The following is an 18640-nucleotide window of genomic DNA, read 5'->3' as shown; positions in this document are numbered from 1 at the left end:
TTTTTTAATAAATCCGATCTGCCTGAACAGGAAAAGCACAAGTGGACAATGGTTTCAGAAGGGCCTAGACATTTTTATACTTATATAGCAGTCTGTCTCCGCTATATAGATTCTAAAGGGTAGGTCTGTCTTGTTTGTGCACTCAATAAACAATGTAATCATGAGAACCTGGCCACAAAAAAAAAAAAAAATTACTTTTTTTCAGATTTAAAGAAAAAGATGAGATTGAGAAACCAAACTGTGCAACTGCTTCATCTGAATTGTAGGGTGGTTTTCTTTATTGTTGGTTTTTTGTGTTTTGGTTTTTTTTTTTTTTGGTCTTTTTTTTTTTTAACAAAGCTCTAAACTTATAGACAAGGTAAATTTCTTCCTAAGTGAAGACTACCAACATCAGCAGGTAACAGCAGTAGTTTCAGATGCGACTAACAGAAAACCTAGCATGGGTCCTAAATCAAATCACAAGATTGGAACCAACAAACTTCATCTATCACAACTGGTTAAGAAAAAGGAGAGAAATTTAAAGAATATTTTTGGTTCTTGTACTTTGCTGAATTCATTTTTGTACAAAATACACGTAACACAAAACACAATATGAATATATAGAACATTCATTTGTTTACTTCCTGGCTGCTTTGCTACAAAGTCTTGTTTCACTTGGGAAATCACACCCTTTACCCATTCCTTCCTGACATTATTAACTTGGTCAGTTAGAGCTTAACACGCAGCTTCTAGTCATACCTTCAAGCTTTCCAGTCACACCTTTAAACCTCAATGTCTTATTGTACAAGTCTACTGTCCTTCCTGTCCTAGGCTTAAGTGAAGTAATTCTGTAACAACACGAAATCCCAGAAGAGGTGGTCTGCATGTCTCCACTGGGAAGAATAATTTCACCTGACCAGGTTCCCATGCACATGGTCACATGTCCTAATGCCTAACCAAAAAGCCAATGAGCAATACTAAATTTCCTGGCTCTTACAGTAAAAACTCAGAAGACCTGGTTTGAGGTTTCCTGTTGCCCTAATTAACTAATTCATTTGTCCTTCTTTTCATTAAATTATAATAAAGGCTATTTTAATGCTGTGGTTTAAATCCTCCAGATCGTCCCAGATGGTTGGTATCTAGCAATCACTCAAACAGTATCTATCCTCCCTCCAATTTCTCAGTAACTGAGTGACCTTAGGAAATAAATAAGCAAGCATAAAAAAAACAAAAATACCACTTCAGACGACTATCTGGGCTCAGTGCCACTAAGAAGAGTCTATTCACAGGCTGAAAGGGTCATTCTGTGTTGTAGTGCCATGTATTAAGAATTTTGATTCTTCAGGGCCTCCCCTGGTGGCGAAGGTGGGTAGCGCCGTGCTGTGAAGCTGTCCGCAGCCTCTGCAGCACTGGTTCAATCCCGGCAGGCAGGCGAGGGTCCCACATGGCACTGCAGACCTCTCCTGTCGCACCCACTGCTCCCCTCAGCAGTGTATTTCGTCAGTCTGCCTGTTCTGTTCCCCACTCTGTCTTTGGTGAATCCTCTCACCCTCCCACACATCTGGCTTGTACCCAGGTTCTTGTATAAATAAATAAATCTTTAAAAAAAAGAATTTTGATTCTTCAATCATTGTTGTCTCTACTAAATTACAAGACTTTAAGCTCACCCTCATTTCATTTACCTTTTTTTAATTTTTTTTTTAAAGATTTATTTATTTATTTATTTATACAAGCACTGGGTATAGTCAGAAGCACAGGAGGGTGAGAGAATTCACCAGAGCCAGCACAGGGAGCAGAACAGACAGAAGGACCGAAGTACACTGCTGAGGGGAACAGCGGGCGGCAGGAGAGGTCTGCGGGCCATGTGAGACCCTCGCCAGTGGCCGGGGATCGAACCAGCACTGCAGAGGCTGAGGGCAGCTTCACAGCGCTGCGCTCTGCTCAACCACTGCGCCACCAGGGGAGGCCCTACCTTTTTTTAAAATGATTTCACAAAAATGTTAGGAATCCAGTTATTAAGTAATGAACAATATCCACCCCAAAATATGCACATGGGTGTTTATAGCACTTTATTCATGATTGCCAAAATTTGAAAGCAACAGATATGCTTTAATAGCTAAATAAACTGTGGTACATCCAATGGAATATTATTCAGCTTTAAAAAGAAATGAACTATTGGGCATCCCTGGTGGTGCAAAGGGTTAAGTCTCAGCACTAAGAAGCTGCATAAGTTTGGTCCTGGCCAAGGAACTAACCCACATGGTACAGCAGACCTCTCCTGTCTCACCCGCTGCTGCTCCCCTTAGCAGTGTATTTCAGTAGATCTGCCTGTTCTGCTCCCCACTCTGTCTCTGGTGAATCCTGTCACACCCCCTACCCCATACCTCTGGCCTATACCCCAGCTCTCGTATGCATAAATAAATCTTAAAAAAATAAGAAGAAATGAGCTATTGAGTCATAAAAAGGAGGAAACTTACATGTATGTTACTAAGTAAAAGAAAACCTGAAAAGGCTATGTGATTCCACATATGGAATCTGATGTATGCATGATCATCATATAGGTATGAATTAAACTATGTGAACATTATGGAACAGAGGAAACTATGGATAGTTTTAACAAGATCAGTGGTTGCCAGGGTTAGAGATAGAAAAAATGAGTTATGAACACAGAGGATTTTTAGAGTAGTGAATTCTGTAGGATACTATGTGAGGGAAAGAAGATATTATACAAGCACCAAACGCATAGGGACAACTTCAAGAGTGAATGCTTATGTAAACATGGATGTAATAAATGTAACCACTTGCTAGGAAATGTTGACAATGGGGGAGGCCATGCACATGTGAGGGTCGGGGCCTATATGGGAAAATTGTACCTTCCTCTCAATTTTGCTATGAACCTAAAACTGCTCTAAAAGTAGTCTTTTAAAAAAAAATCATACAGATCAGGGGTAGAACTCAGTACACAACTCACATTTACAGGTCTCACACATTTCAAATCAAAAGTAATGTAGGGGCCTCCCTGGTGGAGCAGGGGTTAAATCTCAATGCTATCAAGCTATCACCAGCCATTATAACACTAGTTCGATCTCCAGCCAGGGAGCTAACCCACATGGCCCAGCAAACCTCTCCTGTTTCGCCCACTGCGCCCCTCAGCAGTATTTATCAGTCTATCTACCTGTTCTGCTCCCCACTGTCTCTGGTGAATTCTCTCACGCCCCACACCTCTGACCTAGACCCCAGTTCTTTTATGCATAAATAAATGAAAATAAATCTTTAAAAAAAAAAAAGGTAATGTAAGTTATACAAAATAATCTCAGCTATCATTCATATTCATATCAAAAATGTCCATATAAATATTCAGTCTGATACTAATGAAATATCTGCCTGCACTCTTAACTACAAGCAGCAAAGGTGTAAAACCTAAAAACCCAAAATAAAAACATAAATAAAACAGAATGGTAGAGCCTAGCACATCAACCCCATTCTCACAAGCCCTCTTTACCATGTTGTATTTGTCATTTTGATTGAACAAAATCAAAGTGCTCCACTCAGACTGTACAGGAGAAATAGGACCACAGATGGGCCACACCCAAAAAACATTCTTCCCCACTGTGTTCAAGTATGTGATGCTATGGTAAGAGTATGTGCATATGCAAAATTCATGATTACTGAAAGATTTCCAAAGGGAAAGAAAGAAATCTCTTCTACCTCAGACTAAGTTAGAAAAACAAATCTTCTGAAGGCAGTAAATACAAAGACAACCAGTTCAACAAATTTACAAAGCAGGCCTCCCAGGTTGTGCCAAGGGGTTAAGACATGGGGTTAAGACATGCACTATGAAGCAACCTGCAGCCACTGCAGCACGAGTTGGATCCCCAGCCAAGGAGGTGACCCACACGGTGCAGCAGACCTCTCCTTTCTCACCCACTGCTCCCCTCAGCAGTGTATTTCAGTCAACCCCCCTGTTCTATTCCCTGCTCTGTCTCTGGTGAATCCTCTCATGCCCCCCCCCACCTCTGGCCTGTACCCCAGTTCTTGCATGCATAAATAAATCTTTTTTTAAAAAAAACAAATTTACAAAGCACCCACTACACAAGGAAGATTGATGGGGGTTGAAAAGTAATATATTCCATGAAGGGGAAAGAAGAAAGTGCACACAACCAACACCTGAAAAGTGAATTTGATTAATGCCAAGAGAACTCTTTGTTGTAATGGGGAAGCAGTGGGGAATGTATATTTGCTGACCTAAGTGCTATAAAAATCTATTTTCACATAAAACTAGAGCTGAACTTTTTTTTTTTTTAAAGATTTATTTATTGATTGATTGATTGATTTATACATACATACATACAAGCACTGGGTACAGTCAGAAGGTGAGAGAATTCACCAGAGCCAGAGTGGGGAGCAGAGCAAGCAGAAGGACCGAAGTACACTGCTGAGGGGAGCAGCGGGCGGCAGGAGAGGTCTGCGCGCCATGTGGGACCCTCCGCTGGTGGCCGGGGAGCAGCCGGGGATCGAACCGGCGCCGCAGAGGCTGCGGGCAGCTTCGCAACCCAGCGCTCAACAGCTGCGCCACTGGGGAGGAACTTTTTTAAGATTTATTTATTTATGCATATAAGAGCTGGGGTACAGGCCAGAGATATGGGAGTTGAGAGGACTCACCAAAGACAGAGTGGGGAACAGAACAGGCAGATTGACAGAAATGCACTGTTGAAGGGAGCAGCGGGCGAGACAAGAGAGGTCTGGTCTTCTGCGCCATGTGGGGCGCTTCCTGGCCGGCCTGGGATCGAACTTGTGCTGCAGAGGCTATGGACTGCTTCATAATGCGGTACTTAACCACTTGCACCACCAGGGAGGCCCTGAACTTTAACTTTTAATGATCACTGTCCACCAGTAGCTTACAATCAAGTTAAGAGCCAATTCAAACAAGTTATATGAAAACCAGGGGCAATGTAAAATATTTATCCCAATAGCCTACTTTCCAACCTTGATTTGAATGTAAGAAAACTAGATAGTAGGGACAGCACATAAGTAAATCAACACTTGAGAGCAGTTCAAGAATGGGAACAAAAAGTTATTAAAGACTTCTTAACCTGTAACTCTTTTTCCCAAACTTGCTCAGTCTTGAATGAATCACCTTTTTCCATGGGGGCCAAAGAATAAAGATTATTTTCAGGAGCAACCAAAAATTATAGGCAACAGAAAGTTCAAAGAGCAATTGTTTCTCCCTTTCTCCTAAAAGGTGACATCTAAGGCCAAGAGACTTAGAACTTGAGTTTCTACTCTATATCCCAGTCTACATCCTGAAAAGACTATTTTATATTAACAGACCTGAAGGCGATGACAGTATACTCTTGCACCATGGCGATGAGATGGCTTTCCACCGCAAACCTTGCATCTTTAAGCAGCATAAAGGACCATGCATCTTTAAGCAGCATAAAGGACCAGCAAGCACTCAGGGCACATAGGCTACCAAGCCACGCTCTAGAGTGACACTGTCCACAGGATAGTCCAAGCCACATGTGGCTATCTAAATTTAATCAAAGTTAAACAGCACTTAAAAAAGGTGGCCAGTTGGCACCAATTACATTATTCTATTCTTAAGTGAGAAAAATCAATAGGACATGATTTATTACAACAGGCTTATTACAGTTTAAAAAAAACATTATAGCCCCTAGATAGACTATGGGTGTTCATTTTACAATTCTTTCGACAGTTTTCTATGTTTGAAATTTTTCATAAGAAAACTGGGAACTGGGGGGTCTCCCCAGTGGCGCAGTGGTTGAGTGCTGGGTTGCGAAGCTGCCCGCAGCCTCTGCAGTGCCAGTTCGATCCCCGGCTGCTCCCCAGCCACTGGAGGAGGGTCCCACATGGCGTGCAGACCTCTTCTGCCGCCCGCTGCTCCCCTCAGCAGTGTACTTCAGTCTGCCTGCTCTGCTCCCTGCTCTGGCTCTGGTGAATTCTCTCACCCTCCTGCGCTTCTGACTGTACCCAGTGCTTGTATAAATAAATAAAAAGAAATCTTTAAAAAAAAAAAAAAGAAAAGAAAACTGGGAACTGGGAAAGAAGGATGGGACCTGTGTTCATTAGAAGTTAAAAAAAATAACATCTATGCAGTATATACAATACGCACACCATATATATGTATATATTTAAGTCTAAATTTTAAACAATTTGTAAAGCTGAAAACCTGTTTAGTTCTCACAGACACAAAAAATAAATATATTGTGAAATAAGGACATAGTAACAGATAATCCAACTTAGGATACTGACTTTACTAGTGAGCTTTTAGGATGTCACTGCTTATACCAAAATACTTAAATGTAAACAATCTCTGTGGGGTTTGACAAATGTAAAAACTTCGAAGCCTTCTATAAATACCTTCTATAAGCACCAAAACATTAAATCCCATTAAGTTCTGGAAAAAATAAAGGAAGATCTACAATTGACTTTCATGAACAGAAAGTGGGCTATATATTCAATATTTCTACCTGAAAGAGTTTATGCCATAGAATGTATCTACTAGAACAATTTTTTACCTTTAAAGTGAATCGAAAACATAGCCTACTGTAAAATAAAACACTCTCCAACCAGACTTCAATATCTTTTATTTCAGTAAAAGACAGCTTTTATTTACAGACTTTAATGCATGTGGGGACTCTCCAACCCACTTGGACCCAAGTGAAGTTAACCATTAAGCCTTTTTATGTATTTTCAGTTTGCATACAAAAGTGTTCACATTGATAAAAACCCCAATACTTGTAAATGACAAGCCCTCCCTTACCTATCCCAAAATTAAATATAAAAACAACTTCAAAAAACACATAATTTAGATGGGTTTAATCTTGAAATGTAATCCAATAAGGCTAAAAACTAAACACTTCAGGTCCTGTACCAAATAGTAAAATACTCGAAGGCCTTCAGGATCCCTAAAATTAAAAAGGTAAAAATTATTTTTGTGTTCAAGAATTAAACAACAGAAGGTCACAAGCTAGTTCCTAAAACAATGAAGTTAAAGGAATTCAGGAGAAAGGAAGGATCTGCTGATAACTAAAATGGACATACTCAATTACAAACTCTATCTTTTCTATAGGGAAAATAATATGAATTTTTTTCAACATTCATTTCAGATTTGAACTATTTAAAGAAAAAGATAATACTCATAAATACAACATCACTGCCCATGGAATAACTATGAATATTTTGGTGTGCCTCTATTTTTTTCCACAATTAAAATCATTCCCTGTTTCTTTTTTAACATTAATTTTTCCATTATATTGAAAATACATTCACAAATAATTTTTAATTATTTTAACAATTTCCCCTTGTTAAATTAAACTGAATTTTTCCCCAATTATAAAAAAGGCTTCAATGAACATCCTCATGAATAATAAAGCCCTCTCATTATTTGAGAATATTTCCCCAGAACAAATGTTTATCAATGAAATAACTAGGGCCAAGATGAATGAAAAATATTAACAGTTTTAGATGCATGTTATCAAATTGCTTTCCAGAAACCATCAATTTACAAAGCCAGTGAGGTATGAATGCCATATCCTCACTATGGGAAAATAAATTAGTTTAAAAATATCTGTTCTGTCTTTATGAACATAGTCTTTTGTGTCTAATAGTTATTACACATTCATTCCTTTCTTCTTTCCTCTAATATATAAAGTACCTGTACCAGGCACTGAGCAAGGTTCTCATGCAGTTTACATTCAAATCAATAAAGCAAACAAGTAAGTTATTACAATTTAGGGTGATAGGAAAAAGAGCACTATGAGGACATTCTGAAAGAACAAATTGCAAAGAAAATACTGAAGCAGATTTTTCAAAGACAAATGGGAAGTGTTATAGTCATAGAACTAAGATATTGGTAGCTAAAACCATACTTAAAACTCTCATGCGTATTTTTTCCATTTCTTTCTCAAGGATAAGAATAATGGGATATAGCACTATATAATCCAATTAATATAATCCAATGTGGATTTTATTTAAATTTTGTGACAGTATCCTGGTCTCTTTAAAAAAAAAAAAAAAGATAATAAAATTTGAGCATTCTACATAGTTGTCAGATTAAGAATTTTTTTGGCAATCAGTAAAATGTACAGCTAACTTCTTTGATAGCAAATATTTAATGGCACAAAAAATTGGAATTACTTCTATATAATAAATTGATATACCATTGAAAACATGCTATCAAATTGGCAATATTCCAAAATGAACCTTTCTAATAGGTCAATTTAGTCAAAACACTTTAACATACTCACTTTGACTGATTTACATCAATAAGAGACCCTATTTTTGATGTGGTAAAAGAAATGTGTTCGTCTCCAATTACAATTTCAAGCTCCTGAAAAAAAGGTAAGAGAAATGTAGTTAATACAAAAATGCATCCCAGAGATAGCTGTATTCTTGCTACCAAAAGATGTCAATTGTAGCCACAAATTATAGCAGTTATAGAGGAGGGTAAAATGAAAAAAATTTGATGTTAGACTATAAACTGTCTGCAAAATAAAAATCTCATCAACTGCTCAAGAGCCCCCAGTATTAAGACCAATCTCTAAAGATGATATTATGAAATGAATGATATACTTGAGATTTATACACAAATGCTTCTTACAATGTTTATAAAAACTAAAGGTATCACTTTGAAGCACAATGTACAAATAATGTAGGTACAAACCTATTTTTAATATAATAAACACATTTACCCTTTTCTGCAGACTTGTAAATAAGTAAGCTTACAAACAAATGAAATGCATAATAATAGCATCACTTTGGTATCTACTGTGTGTCAGGTTTTGCTGTCAAGGAGTTTTTTACAAACTTTCTCTGAAATCCCAAAAGTACCCTTATCATCTAGACACATCAGCCTGATTTTAAAAGTGTGAAATCCAAGAATCATAAAACATAGTTTAAAAAACTTTTTGGTATTTATAACCACTAATAAATGATGGTACTGACATTTGAATTCCGGACTGTACGACTGAAAGACTACTATTCTTTGACTTCACAAAACGATTAAGATTAACAATTAGTAAAACAAATACAACATAGCATAATGTTCCTCCTGTGCCCAGTTAGTGCATAAACGTTCTTGATCTTTACCTGCAAATCTAAAACCAATACTGAAGAGGCTATGTCTGCAGTAATTTCTTTTTCAGATTACATTAACAGAGGCCATTAAACAGTCTTAGCAATAATTCTGATCAGAAGACCTATTAAGTAGTTTATGATGTACACATAAAGGAGAATTAATTACGGTTCTGAAAAAATCATAAAATCTTTGATTTAAAGATCCAACAGACAATTTCTGGAACACACCTAATCCCCCCCAATTAACCAAAACATACAAAAGCATCATCAAGTGGGTAGATAAAAATACTGGGGCCTCTGAATCTAAAAGAAAGCATAAGTTTGCTGCTATTTTTTGTTTTTTAGTATTTATATATGCATAAAAATATATAAGTTAAGTGTTTACAATGTATAAAATACTGTTAACTATTACCTTTGCTTTGCTAAATAATGTTTCCTACATACTGGTTCTTTAAATAGGTTAAGTTACTACTACATAGTGTCAGCATGTTAGATTTCTCCACATTTTCTTCTAATCAAAGGTGATAAAAAAAAAAAGTACAGTCCTCAGAAACACACAAAAGTGAAATTAAATGTTTCTTCCACCAGGGGTCGTATCTCATTTCTCCAAGAGTTGAAAATTCAATTAGGAAGTCAAAGTGGCTTTAGAGTGAATTAGGTCTACTTAGGCTTCATTAGTTCTTCAGAAGCCCTTTGAGAAACATCAATATTCTGAAGGGGATATGAAAAGCAAAGGCAATGATCAGTTTGAACAAAGAAACCAATTAAATGCTCTGTATGGAATAAAAATAAAAGTAAGACTTTTCGAAGTTATAAATTTGGAGAAATTATATTTTACAGTCAATGAGAATCCTGCTGCAAATTTAACAAATATTTGTACTTATTTCTCATTAAAATGGTTAACATAGGGCCTCCCTGGTGCACAGTGGTTGAGCGCTAGGTTGAGAAGCTGCCCGCAGCTTCTGCAGAGCCGGTTCAATCCCCGGCTGCTCCCTGGCCACCAGAGGAGGGTCCCACATGGCACGCAGACCTCTCCTGCTGCCTTCTGCTCCCCTCAGCAGTGTACTTCGGTCCTTCTGCCTGCTCTGCTCCCCGCTCTGGCTTTGGTGAATTCTCTCACCCTCCCGCGCTACTGACTGTACCCAGTGCTTGTATAAATAAATAAATCTTTTTTAAAAAATAAAAAATAAAAAAATAATAAAATAAAATAAAATGGTTAACATAGTATTCAAACTACTCATAACCATATGAAAACATCCTAACTTTGCTGGGAAGGCTACAAAGAAGGCTGCTCAGAAAGATGTCTAAGTTTAGAACTACCTTGACTTCTTTACTACTAGGAAGTGGCAAAAGGGTGATTAAAATAAAATAACATTTACCAGGTGCCTAGTAAATGGAAAACCTAAGGATTTATTCCAAATAAATAAGGAGAGGTATAACAATTATATTTATGCTTTCAAAGAATCTTTAAGTACGAAACCTGTCGGCCAACCCTGTCAGGGGGAGGCCATAAAGCATCATCTTCTTTTGTAATTTCACTGTCATCAATAATTCTCTTCAGTTCTTCCATTACACTCTTGTGTACATAAGCCTAAAAAGAGTTACAACAAAAATTTCAGTCTCTTTTTTGTCCCACTAATCAGAAGGTAATGATGAAACATAGTTAACAAACTTTGAATATTCAAACAGAGTATCACAGAAAAATTTAATTCTGATTCCAAAACTTTTAGGTGGGAGTCATTCCTCCTTATGATTTTTCTTCAGTCTTACCTTTCCTTTAAAATATATTTTCCCTCTTCACATCACTACCCCCTTCTAAAATCCTTTATTCTGCCTTTGTAACATAAACGCAAATATCTCCAAGAGGTTAAAGGGACAACACAAAGTCTAAGAGAACAGAGACCAATATACATAGATGTCACAGTGCACTGGACTTTCTCTTTTAACTTTTGAGCTTTTCACTTAAAATACTTATTGTGTTAAAATCATGATTATCAATTAGCTTTAGTGAACAGTGTAAAATGACAAAGTTACAAAATGAATTAAATTATATGATCATATGAGGGACAATTTAATGTATTCAGATTTCTTCTTTTGACATTTCAAAGGCTACAATTATATCTAATCTAACTTAGAATCCCTTTCCAATCATAAATTGGCTTCTTTGCAAAACAGCCTTAGATATACTTTCATATATCTAAAATGAGCTAAATGTGAAAACTTAAGACATTCAGAAAAACTTACCTCTTTTCTGATCATGACATCATTTTTATAATTGCTGTTGTTGGCATATCTAAGCTTTCCTGTGGAGTGAGAAACATCAATTATTCTGAAATATAGATTGAAAAAAATTCAGTCTATAACAGCAAAAACTACTAAAAAGAAAAAAAGAAATGGCATCATAAGCAATGTTGAAGGTAAAGACCAATTTATATTAATGCTTTTATTAGTATTTCCTCCTACTTAATATACAATCAATGCTAGATATGTGGACACTCAAATATTTGCTGGTAAGTTGTAGTCAAATTTTTTAACATTCTGTGCCTTCACTGTAATTTTTAAATGTGATATAATTTGTAAATACTTCACGCCTTCAATACATCAATAAATCAATATAATGGGAAGGTCATTTTTTTAAAGGATTTGATGATTTATTTATTTATTTATTTATTTATGCAAGTACTGGGTACAGTCAGAAGTTCTGCGCGCCATGTGGGACCCTCCTCTGGTGGCCAGGGAACAGCCGGGGATCGAACCAGCGCTGCAGAGGCTGCGGGCAACTTTGCAACTCAGCGCTCAACCGCTGCACCACCGGGGAGGCTTGGAAAGTTCATTTTTAAAGCCCATTTTCTTACACTGTATCATAAAGTAAACAGGGAATACAAAAACAGAACATTTCTTTTAAAGTTTAAGTTATATGTTCGTATTGGTACAAAGTGATTCACCCAGAGTATTTAATCTAATCTGTAAAACAACCAGAAACGTAGTTTTTATTCTTTCACCTATTCACAGATGAGAAAAGTAACTTGTCTAGGGTTGCAGATTCAGATCTAGAACTACCTTCTTCCAACATTCATGCTTTCCCATTGCTCCCAAATGTTCCTTTAATTATTTTCCTCCAAATGAATATAGGTATACAACGTAGCAATGGTAATATTTTAGAACTGTGACTAGAAAGCACACCAACTATGTACTGCTTCTGAATAAACACTGGCCACCTTGTTAGCTAATCTATATTTAATTTTCATCCATCATGACTTTTGTACTTCCTGATGCTTTTCTTCATGGCTAGTCAGTTGCTCAGGTACAGGTGTCATGTGGTCCTGATCCTCTAAAATGACAGGTTACCCTAATGAGGGGAATCCCTTAGGAATCACTGTCATTGATAAAAGGATGTGGAATGATGTAATGGCAGATAAAAGGCTAAGAATGTGTTCCAGCAGGAAATTGCCCTCATAATATGAGACTACTTCATTTATGTGACAAACCAAAGGTGATGGGCAAGCAGAAAGTTGTTCACTGCAAAGACACTGAGGAACAATGCCACATAGGAAAGAACAGATGAAGACGTCAAGTAAACTGGTTCCTTAAATTTAGAAGAGACCTGGGGGAAATGAGGGAGAATAAGGTGATTAAGGATTTTGAAAAGTGCTGGATCACAATTACCTTGTGTTCTGCCTGAAATATCTGACACTATCTCTTTTCTAATATATGACCCTCCCCTACTTTTTCTTTCATGATCTCACAAAACTTTGCCTACAGCATGGACACAGCATTTAATATCCCTAGAGCTCTATGTTTAATTTCACATCTCCGTTGCCTATCAAAACATAGCCCCTTACAAAAAAAAAGAGAGAAGTGCTTTGGGCCTCCCCTGGTGGCGCAGCGGTTGAGTGCTGGGTTGCGAGGCTGCCCGCAGCTTCTCCAGCGCTAGTTCGATCCCCGGACACCAGTGAGGGTCCCACAAAAAAAAAAAAAAAAAAAAAAAAAAAGTGAGAGAGAGAGAGAGAGAGACAGTCCCTTGTGGTAAATTTAAAGTCATACTCATAACTGTGCCCTCAAATTTTTGTATTTCCATGCTGCCTAGCATGTAATTAGCATTCAGAAAAGGTCAACGTAGTTGGACTGTCCTAGTTTCAGGAAGAGCTCAATATATAATAGGACTCTCTAAAGTGTATCAAATCTGTCAAAAGACAGAATTTGCCACACCACATGGACAGGAGGCACTGTCACGTCACACTCTGTCCATGCTACTCTCAGCAGTTTGCTTTTTTCCTTCAGAAGCCACGAAAATACGACTTTCATTTCAAGATTCATCTGTCACCTTCTCTAGGAAGTTCTCCACGACTCCGTGTAGAACTAACCACACCCCTCTTTTGTGCTGATGCACCTTAGTTGAACTTTACTTAAGCACCCAAAATACATCACTTTGTTGACTTTACAAAACGTCGAAGACCCGCCCCCTCCCCTTTCAAAACAGGCTCACAGTTTTTAGACCTGCTGCCTCATATGCATACCCTGAATAAATATAATGGACCGGGAGATTTTAAGCATTCACTGGACCACAACTTGGTAGGGATGCTCTTTAAAATATTCACCTATTTGACCAATAAACTGGAGGGTCTGGAAGGCCCTTCTGGTGCGCTAATTCTAGAATTCTGCTTACTACAGGTTAACTTTTCAGTACTTGGCAGGATTCGCTTTTCTGAACTAATTTACACCGATTTATTCTCTTTGGTTCATAAGACCAATTTACGACTCCTACATTCTTAGGCCTCTAGTAACTTCGGCTCAAGCAGGGGCCTCAGGACCACGATACACTTGCAAGCCCACCCCGCCTCCTCAGCGGCCTCTCGGCCTCACGCCCCTTCCCCAGCAGCGCGCAGGTGGCTCCAGCTCCGCTCACCGTCTGGCCGAAACTCGAACTCCAGAAACTCGTGTCCAAACTTGCCCTTGTGCCCTACGTAGTAGCGCAGGTAGAAATCACTGGCCATAGCCATATTTACCGCAGGAAAAGCCCGCGGAGGCCCGGCCAACGTGCCGCCGGCGCTCGGCAGTGACGTCAGTCGCCCGGGTAAGTGCGTCACTGGCCGCGCGCCCTGTCGCCTCTGGGCGCGGGGGGGAAGCCAGTAGATGGCGTCGCGGGGCCCTCCAACTTCACTTTACTAGGGTCGGGAACGATTACTTTTAAAGTTAAGTGGATTATGCAATAGTAGCAAAGCACAGCAAAATGAAATCTAGTAGCGTGTTTATGGGCTTAGAACTAAGATTGGCCCGTAGCTATTACTATCGCGATTTTAAGTCTCGCGATATCTAAGGAGTGGGTGTGATTTTTTTTTTTTTTGGTTTTTTGTGGGTTTGTTTTTTTTGTTTTTTTTTTTTTTAACACTGTAACTGGTGGTTGAGTTACAATGAAGCGCTGCATTAGGGATAGAACTGGAATACCACCCTTCTTTCCAGCTAGATTCCTAACATGTGGTTTTCTTCTTTGGCCCGTGATTGTGAGTTAGGCAGAGGCTGGAAACGTATAGCAAAGGAGTCGAAGTAGAAAGAATACATCAAACAAGAGGTCAAGTTTGCATGGCATTTTGAAACTGAAAATCCCTGACAGTCATGGTATGAATGAATTCCTTTAAAAAAAAAAAAAAAAAAAAACTTGTAAGATGCTTCATTCATTCAGTAAGGGTTAACCTTTAGTGGCCTATAGAATTTTGGAAATTTGCCTTAAATGTTTACCCCATACTTCTTATCAGATAAAATTAAATTAGGGCAATGAATGAATGTTCCAGTGTGGGACGGTTACCAAGTATGAGGAGGATAAGGTGAACTTTTACACAGTCTGTTTTTCAAATAATATTGATCATCTTTTTTTTAACTAACACAGAGCAATCCTGTCTATTGAATGGCCTTAAACCTATGGAATTTAGTAGAAAGAGTGGCAGTCAGAAAACCTGGGATTCATTCCCAATGCTTCTCTCTGCTTAACCTTAGTCGAATCACTCTCTCTAAGCTTGTGTATCAACCAAATGAATATACTATCATGAACTTTGCCAAGCTCGCAGAATTGTTGAGATCAAATGAGAAAATGTGTGTAAAATAAGCTTTGTTATTTATGAAATTTGTGTTTTAACAAGCACTTTCTGTATTCCAGAAATGGTTGACACCAGTAATAAAAAGATGGAACTCTTTGCTTTGGCTCAAGTTTGCAAAGATAGCAAACATATACACAAATATTAATACAAGGGCTCAATTCCTGTAAGAAAGAATTTATTTTAGTGTTGATAGTATAGAAAAGGAAGCAATTACTTTACTGGAGAATAGACAATGTTGATTAAAAGGAATTTCAGAGGAGGCTTGTAATAAGATGTGCTGTTTGAATTGGACCTTGTGGATAAGTTAAGCATGTGTTGGGATGGATGGAAAAGCATTTCAAGCAAAAAATAGCCCGAGCAAAGGCAGTGTGAAAATGTATGATTTGGGCAAGTCAAATTCAGAGTAGGTAGAACATAAAGTTCATAGAAGTGAAATGACAGGGACTTTGGTAGACTGGGCTAGGTTATGTTGAGTCTACATTAGCAACTGTGTATCTATCGGTACAGAAATCTAAATGAACAGTTACATGCATAACTATTGATATAAAAATTATTCAGCCCTTGCTCTATGCTGCCATTATAAAAACACGTAAGAAGTCTACCACTGGGGTAACTAGCTATTCCAGTTTGCCCAGGATTGAAAAGTTTCCCAGGATGTGGGACTGTCAGGTTTAAAACCTGCAGAGTTCCACACAAACTGGGTTAAGTTGATTACTGTACTTCAAAAATAACTCACAATAACTTGGCCACAGTATTTCATACCTTTAAAAATACAAGCAGTAATCTGTTTGGTTTGGTTTAGTTTTTGTATGAAGCCTCATTCAAAATCTTTAGAGTCCTAATGCATTTCCTTCAGATCTTGGCACATTCACCATTGCTCATCTTCATGCCTACCTAAGCAAAGCTAAAGATACCACAACTGTGACAGTGTCAACAAAACTTTGGATGCACAATGTTCAGATCTTTATCTGTAAGCCAATTGCTGTCTTTATCCCCTAAAGAGACTTCTAAGCTTAAGGCTAATCCTCCCTACCATATTTTTAAGATGAAATATGAAAATATATTTACTTAATCCTTCATAAATTTAGACTCCCAAAAATACCAAAATGTCTATGTCTTGTATCACAGTAAGAATGGCAAAGGGATGAAGTAGTGGTGCTTTGTACTCTTCAAGAGATGTGGAAATATTCTGAATGTTTTATGTGTAAATATTATCTAATTTGCATGAATTTAGATGAATATTTAAATAGTTACATTAGCTGTAGGCTACCATGTTGTACAGTAAAGCTATTTATTTGAGAGCCATTTCATACACTTTTGCTTAGGGTGGAAAATAGTGAAGAGAGAGAAGAGGTAACACTACTTTACATTATTGTTAGTGCTCTAGAGATATAGAATCTCCTCCTTCAGGTGTTGTTACCACACCACACCCACCACCAAACACCTATAGTCCTCCACCAGAGTCCATTGTGCACCTCCTAACTTTGTTTTTGCCCTTCCCCCAACCCAGTTTCCTTAAACATAACTATATACAGAAATACAACAAAATATGTGTAGATGTTGAAAATAGCAATTGTCTGCTTCTTTCCCTCCTACTGAAACATATCTTAAAATACTATATGAAGGAAAAATGCTCCATTTCATATGTGCCTCCCATTTCATTGTGCTTCCACTGCGTTGCCTCCTTGCAGTTGTTCAGACAACCATACTTTTGTCTTGCTTCTGAGTTTTTACATAGTCATCCAGGAAGACTCCACTCACTATATCTTTGACCTGACCATCCCTAAGGTCTCAGTTTAAATGTCATCTCTTCATGGATGTGCTCATTTTATGTTCCCTTCAACTAAAACCACTACTATGATGTTTCTTCATATCACCTACCACAATTTGTAGTTAACAAATTCTCACACATATCTGTATATAGTGTCAATTTCTAGACTTAATCAAAAGCTGTTGCTTTTATCTGATATCTAGCACACTATCTGGCACAGCAGATGTTACCAGTCAATTCTTCAAAATATTTGAATAAACAATATATATTTTCAGTTCTTTTTTTTTTCAGATTTATTTATGCATATAAGAACTGGGGTGTAGGCCAGAGGTGCAGGGATTGAGAAGATTCACCAGAGACAGTGTGGGGAGCAGAACAGGTGGATCTACTGAAATACACTGCTGAGGGGAAAAAAGGGGAGACATATGCTATGCCATGTGAGTCAGCTCCCTGGCCGGGGATCGAACTTATGCTGCAGTGATAACTTGATAGCACTAAGACTTTAACGCCTATGCCACCAGGCAGGCCCCTGAATAAACAATATTTTCTAAATTTGACTTAAACAGCTGAGAAGCAACAATGGAATCCTTAGGACTTTTATCACTTTGTGCCAAGTTGCTTTGCCTCCCTTCCTACTGCCACCTACCATCCATTTAAATCCTAACTAGTCCTCATGGTATTTCCACAGGTGCAAGAATCATTCTTCTGTTGGATGATGCATCATCACTTCATCAGAATTCTAACTTCTACAGAATTTTCTACCACAAGTCAACTTGCCTGCAGCAGCCTTATACAGAGTAGCCAGAGTGAGTGTTCTTAAAAATCAGTCACCACATTTAACTGAATTATCACTGTGATATGCTTTAATGTTTTGAAATAGTAGGGGGTTACTATTGTCATCCAGAAGCTCACACAAAAATAGCGACTTCATCATGTTAGTCACATGACACTTGAACCGCACCATCATATCGGGCATATCCTGCTCTGTATTGTGACTGACAGCAGAAGTTCTCTTCTTGGCACGGTAGATATTAAATAAAAAAGATAGGAAAGATTCTAGGGTAGGATGGGCACATATGGTGTGCAGGATCCTATACAAATACCCTCTCATTCAGTCCTCACAACGAGCCTGTTAGGTGGGGCCTAACCCTATTTTACACGCAAGGAATCCCTTTTTCTGACAAAGCAGATTATCTCTTGAGTTTTTCTACTGGTGGTAACTTCCATTTATTTACTTTTACTCTCTGTATTTTATCTTGGCAACTGTTACCAGAAATGCCTGCTTTAACTCAATGAAATAAGTTTCACAGTACATCGATGGATAGCTGGAAACTGGAAACTACCATCCTTTCAGCTTAGATTCTATCTTTTCTGGACCTTTTTAAAGACTTGGTCTCTTCTCGCTTGCACTCCACGTTTCCTATTTATAAGATACACACAGTTTCATCACCAATCTAACCAACCATCCAGGTTCAGAGTCCTTAGTCTTACAGAGCGGGGAGCTAGCCTGACGGACAGTACATGTTGAGTATTTCCCATCATGAAATGACCAGCACAGCTTCTAGTTGAAAGTAGTGCCAGCATAGTTTACCTGTCTCGGAATTTGATAAAAGATTACCTGTTCCTAGGGGAACCCTATCCTTTTCCCTCACTGTTCTCCTCCAGCCCTGTATGCAGGGGCCAGGACTACAGAACTTCA

The 18640-nt window shown here is 38.1% G+C and overlaps 1 protein-coding gene across 1 annotated transcript; it reads right to left on the bottom strand.

The window, feature by feature from the left end:
• Positions 1-6808: 6808 nt before the first annotated feature.
• MAGOHB (mago homolog B, exon junction complex subunit) lies at positions 6809-14677 on the bottom strand (the record flags this gene model as incomplete). The annotated part of the gene is made up of 5 exons (XM_084255504.1): positions 13985-14677; positions 11323-11381; positions 10559-10669; positions 8250-8332; positions 6809-6908 (listed from the first exon to the last, which is right to left on the bottom strand). Exons 1-5 carry the CDS (start codon positions 14076-14078, stop codon positions 6809-6811), a joined length of 447 nt encoding a protein of 148 aa, XP_084111630.1. The 5' UTR covers positions 14079-14677.
• Positions 14678-18640: the final 3963 nt, after the last annotated feature.

This window comes from Talpa europaea, assembly GCF_964194135.1.
Source record: "Talpa europaea genome assembly, chromosome: 15".
NCBI lineage: Eukaryota > Metazoa > Chordata > Mammalia > Eulipotyphla > Talpidae > Talpa > Talpa europaea.
This window is presented reverse-complemented; position numbering and strand designations above follow the sequence as displayed.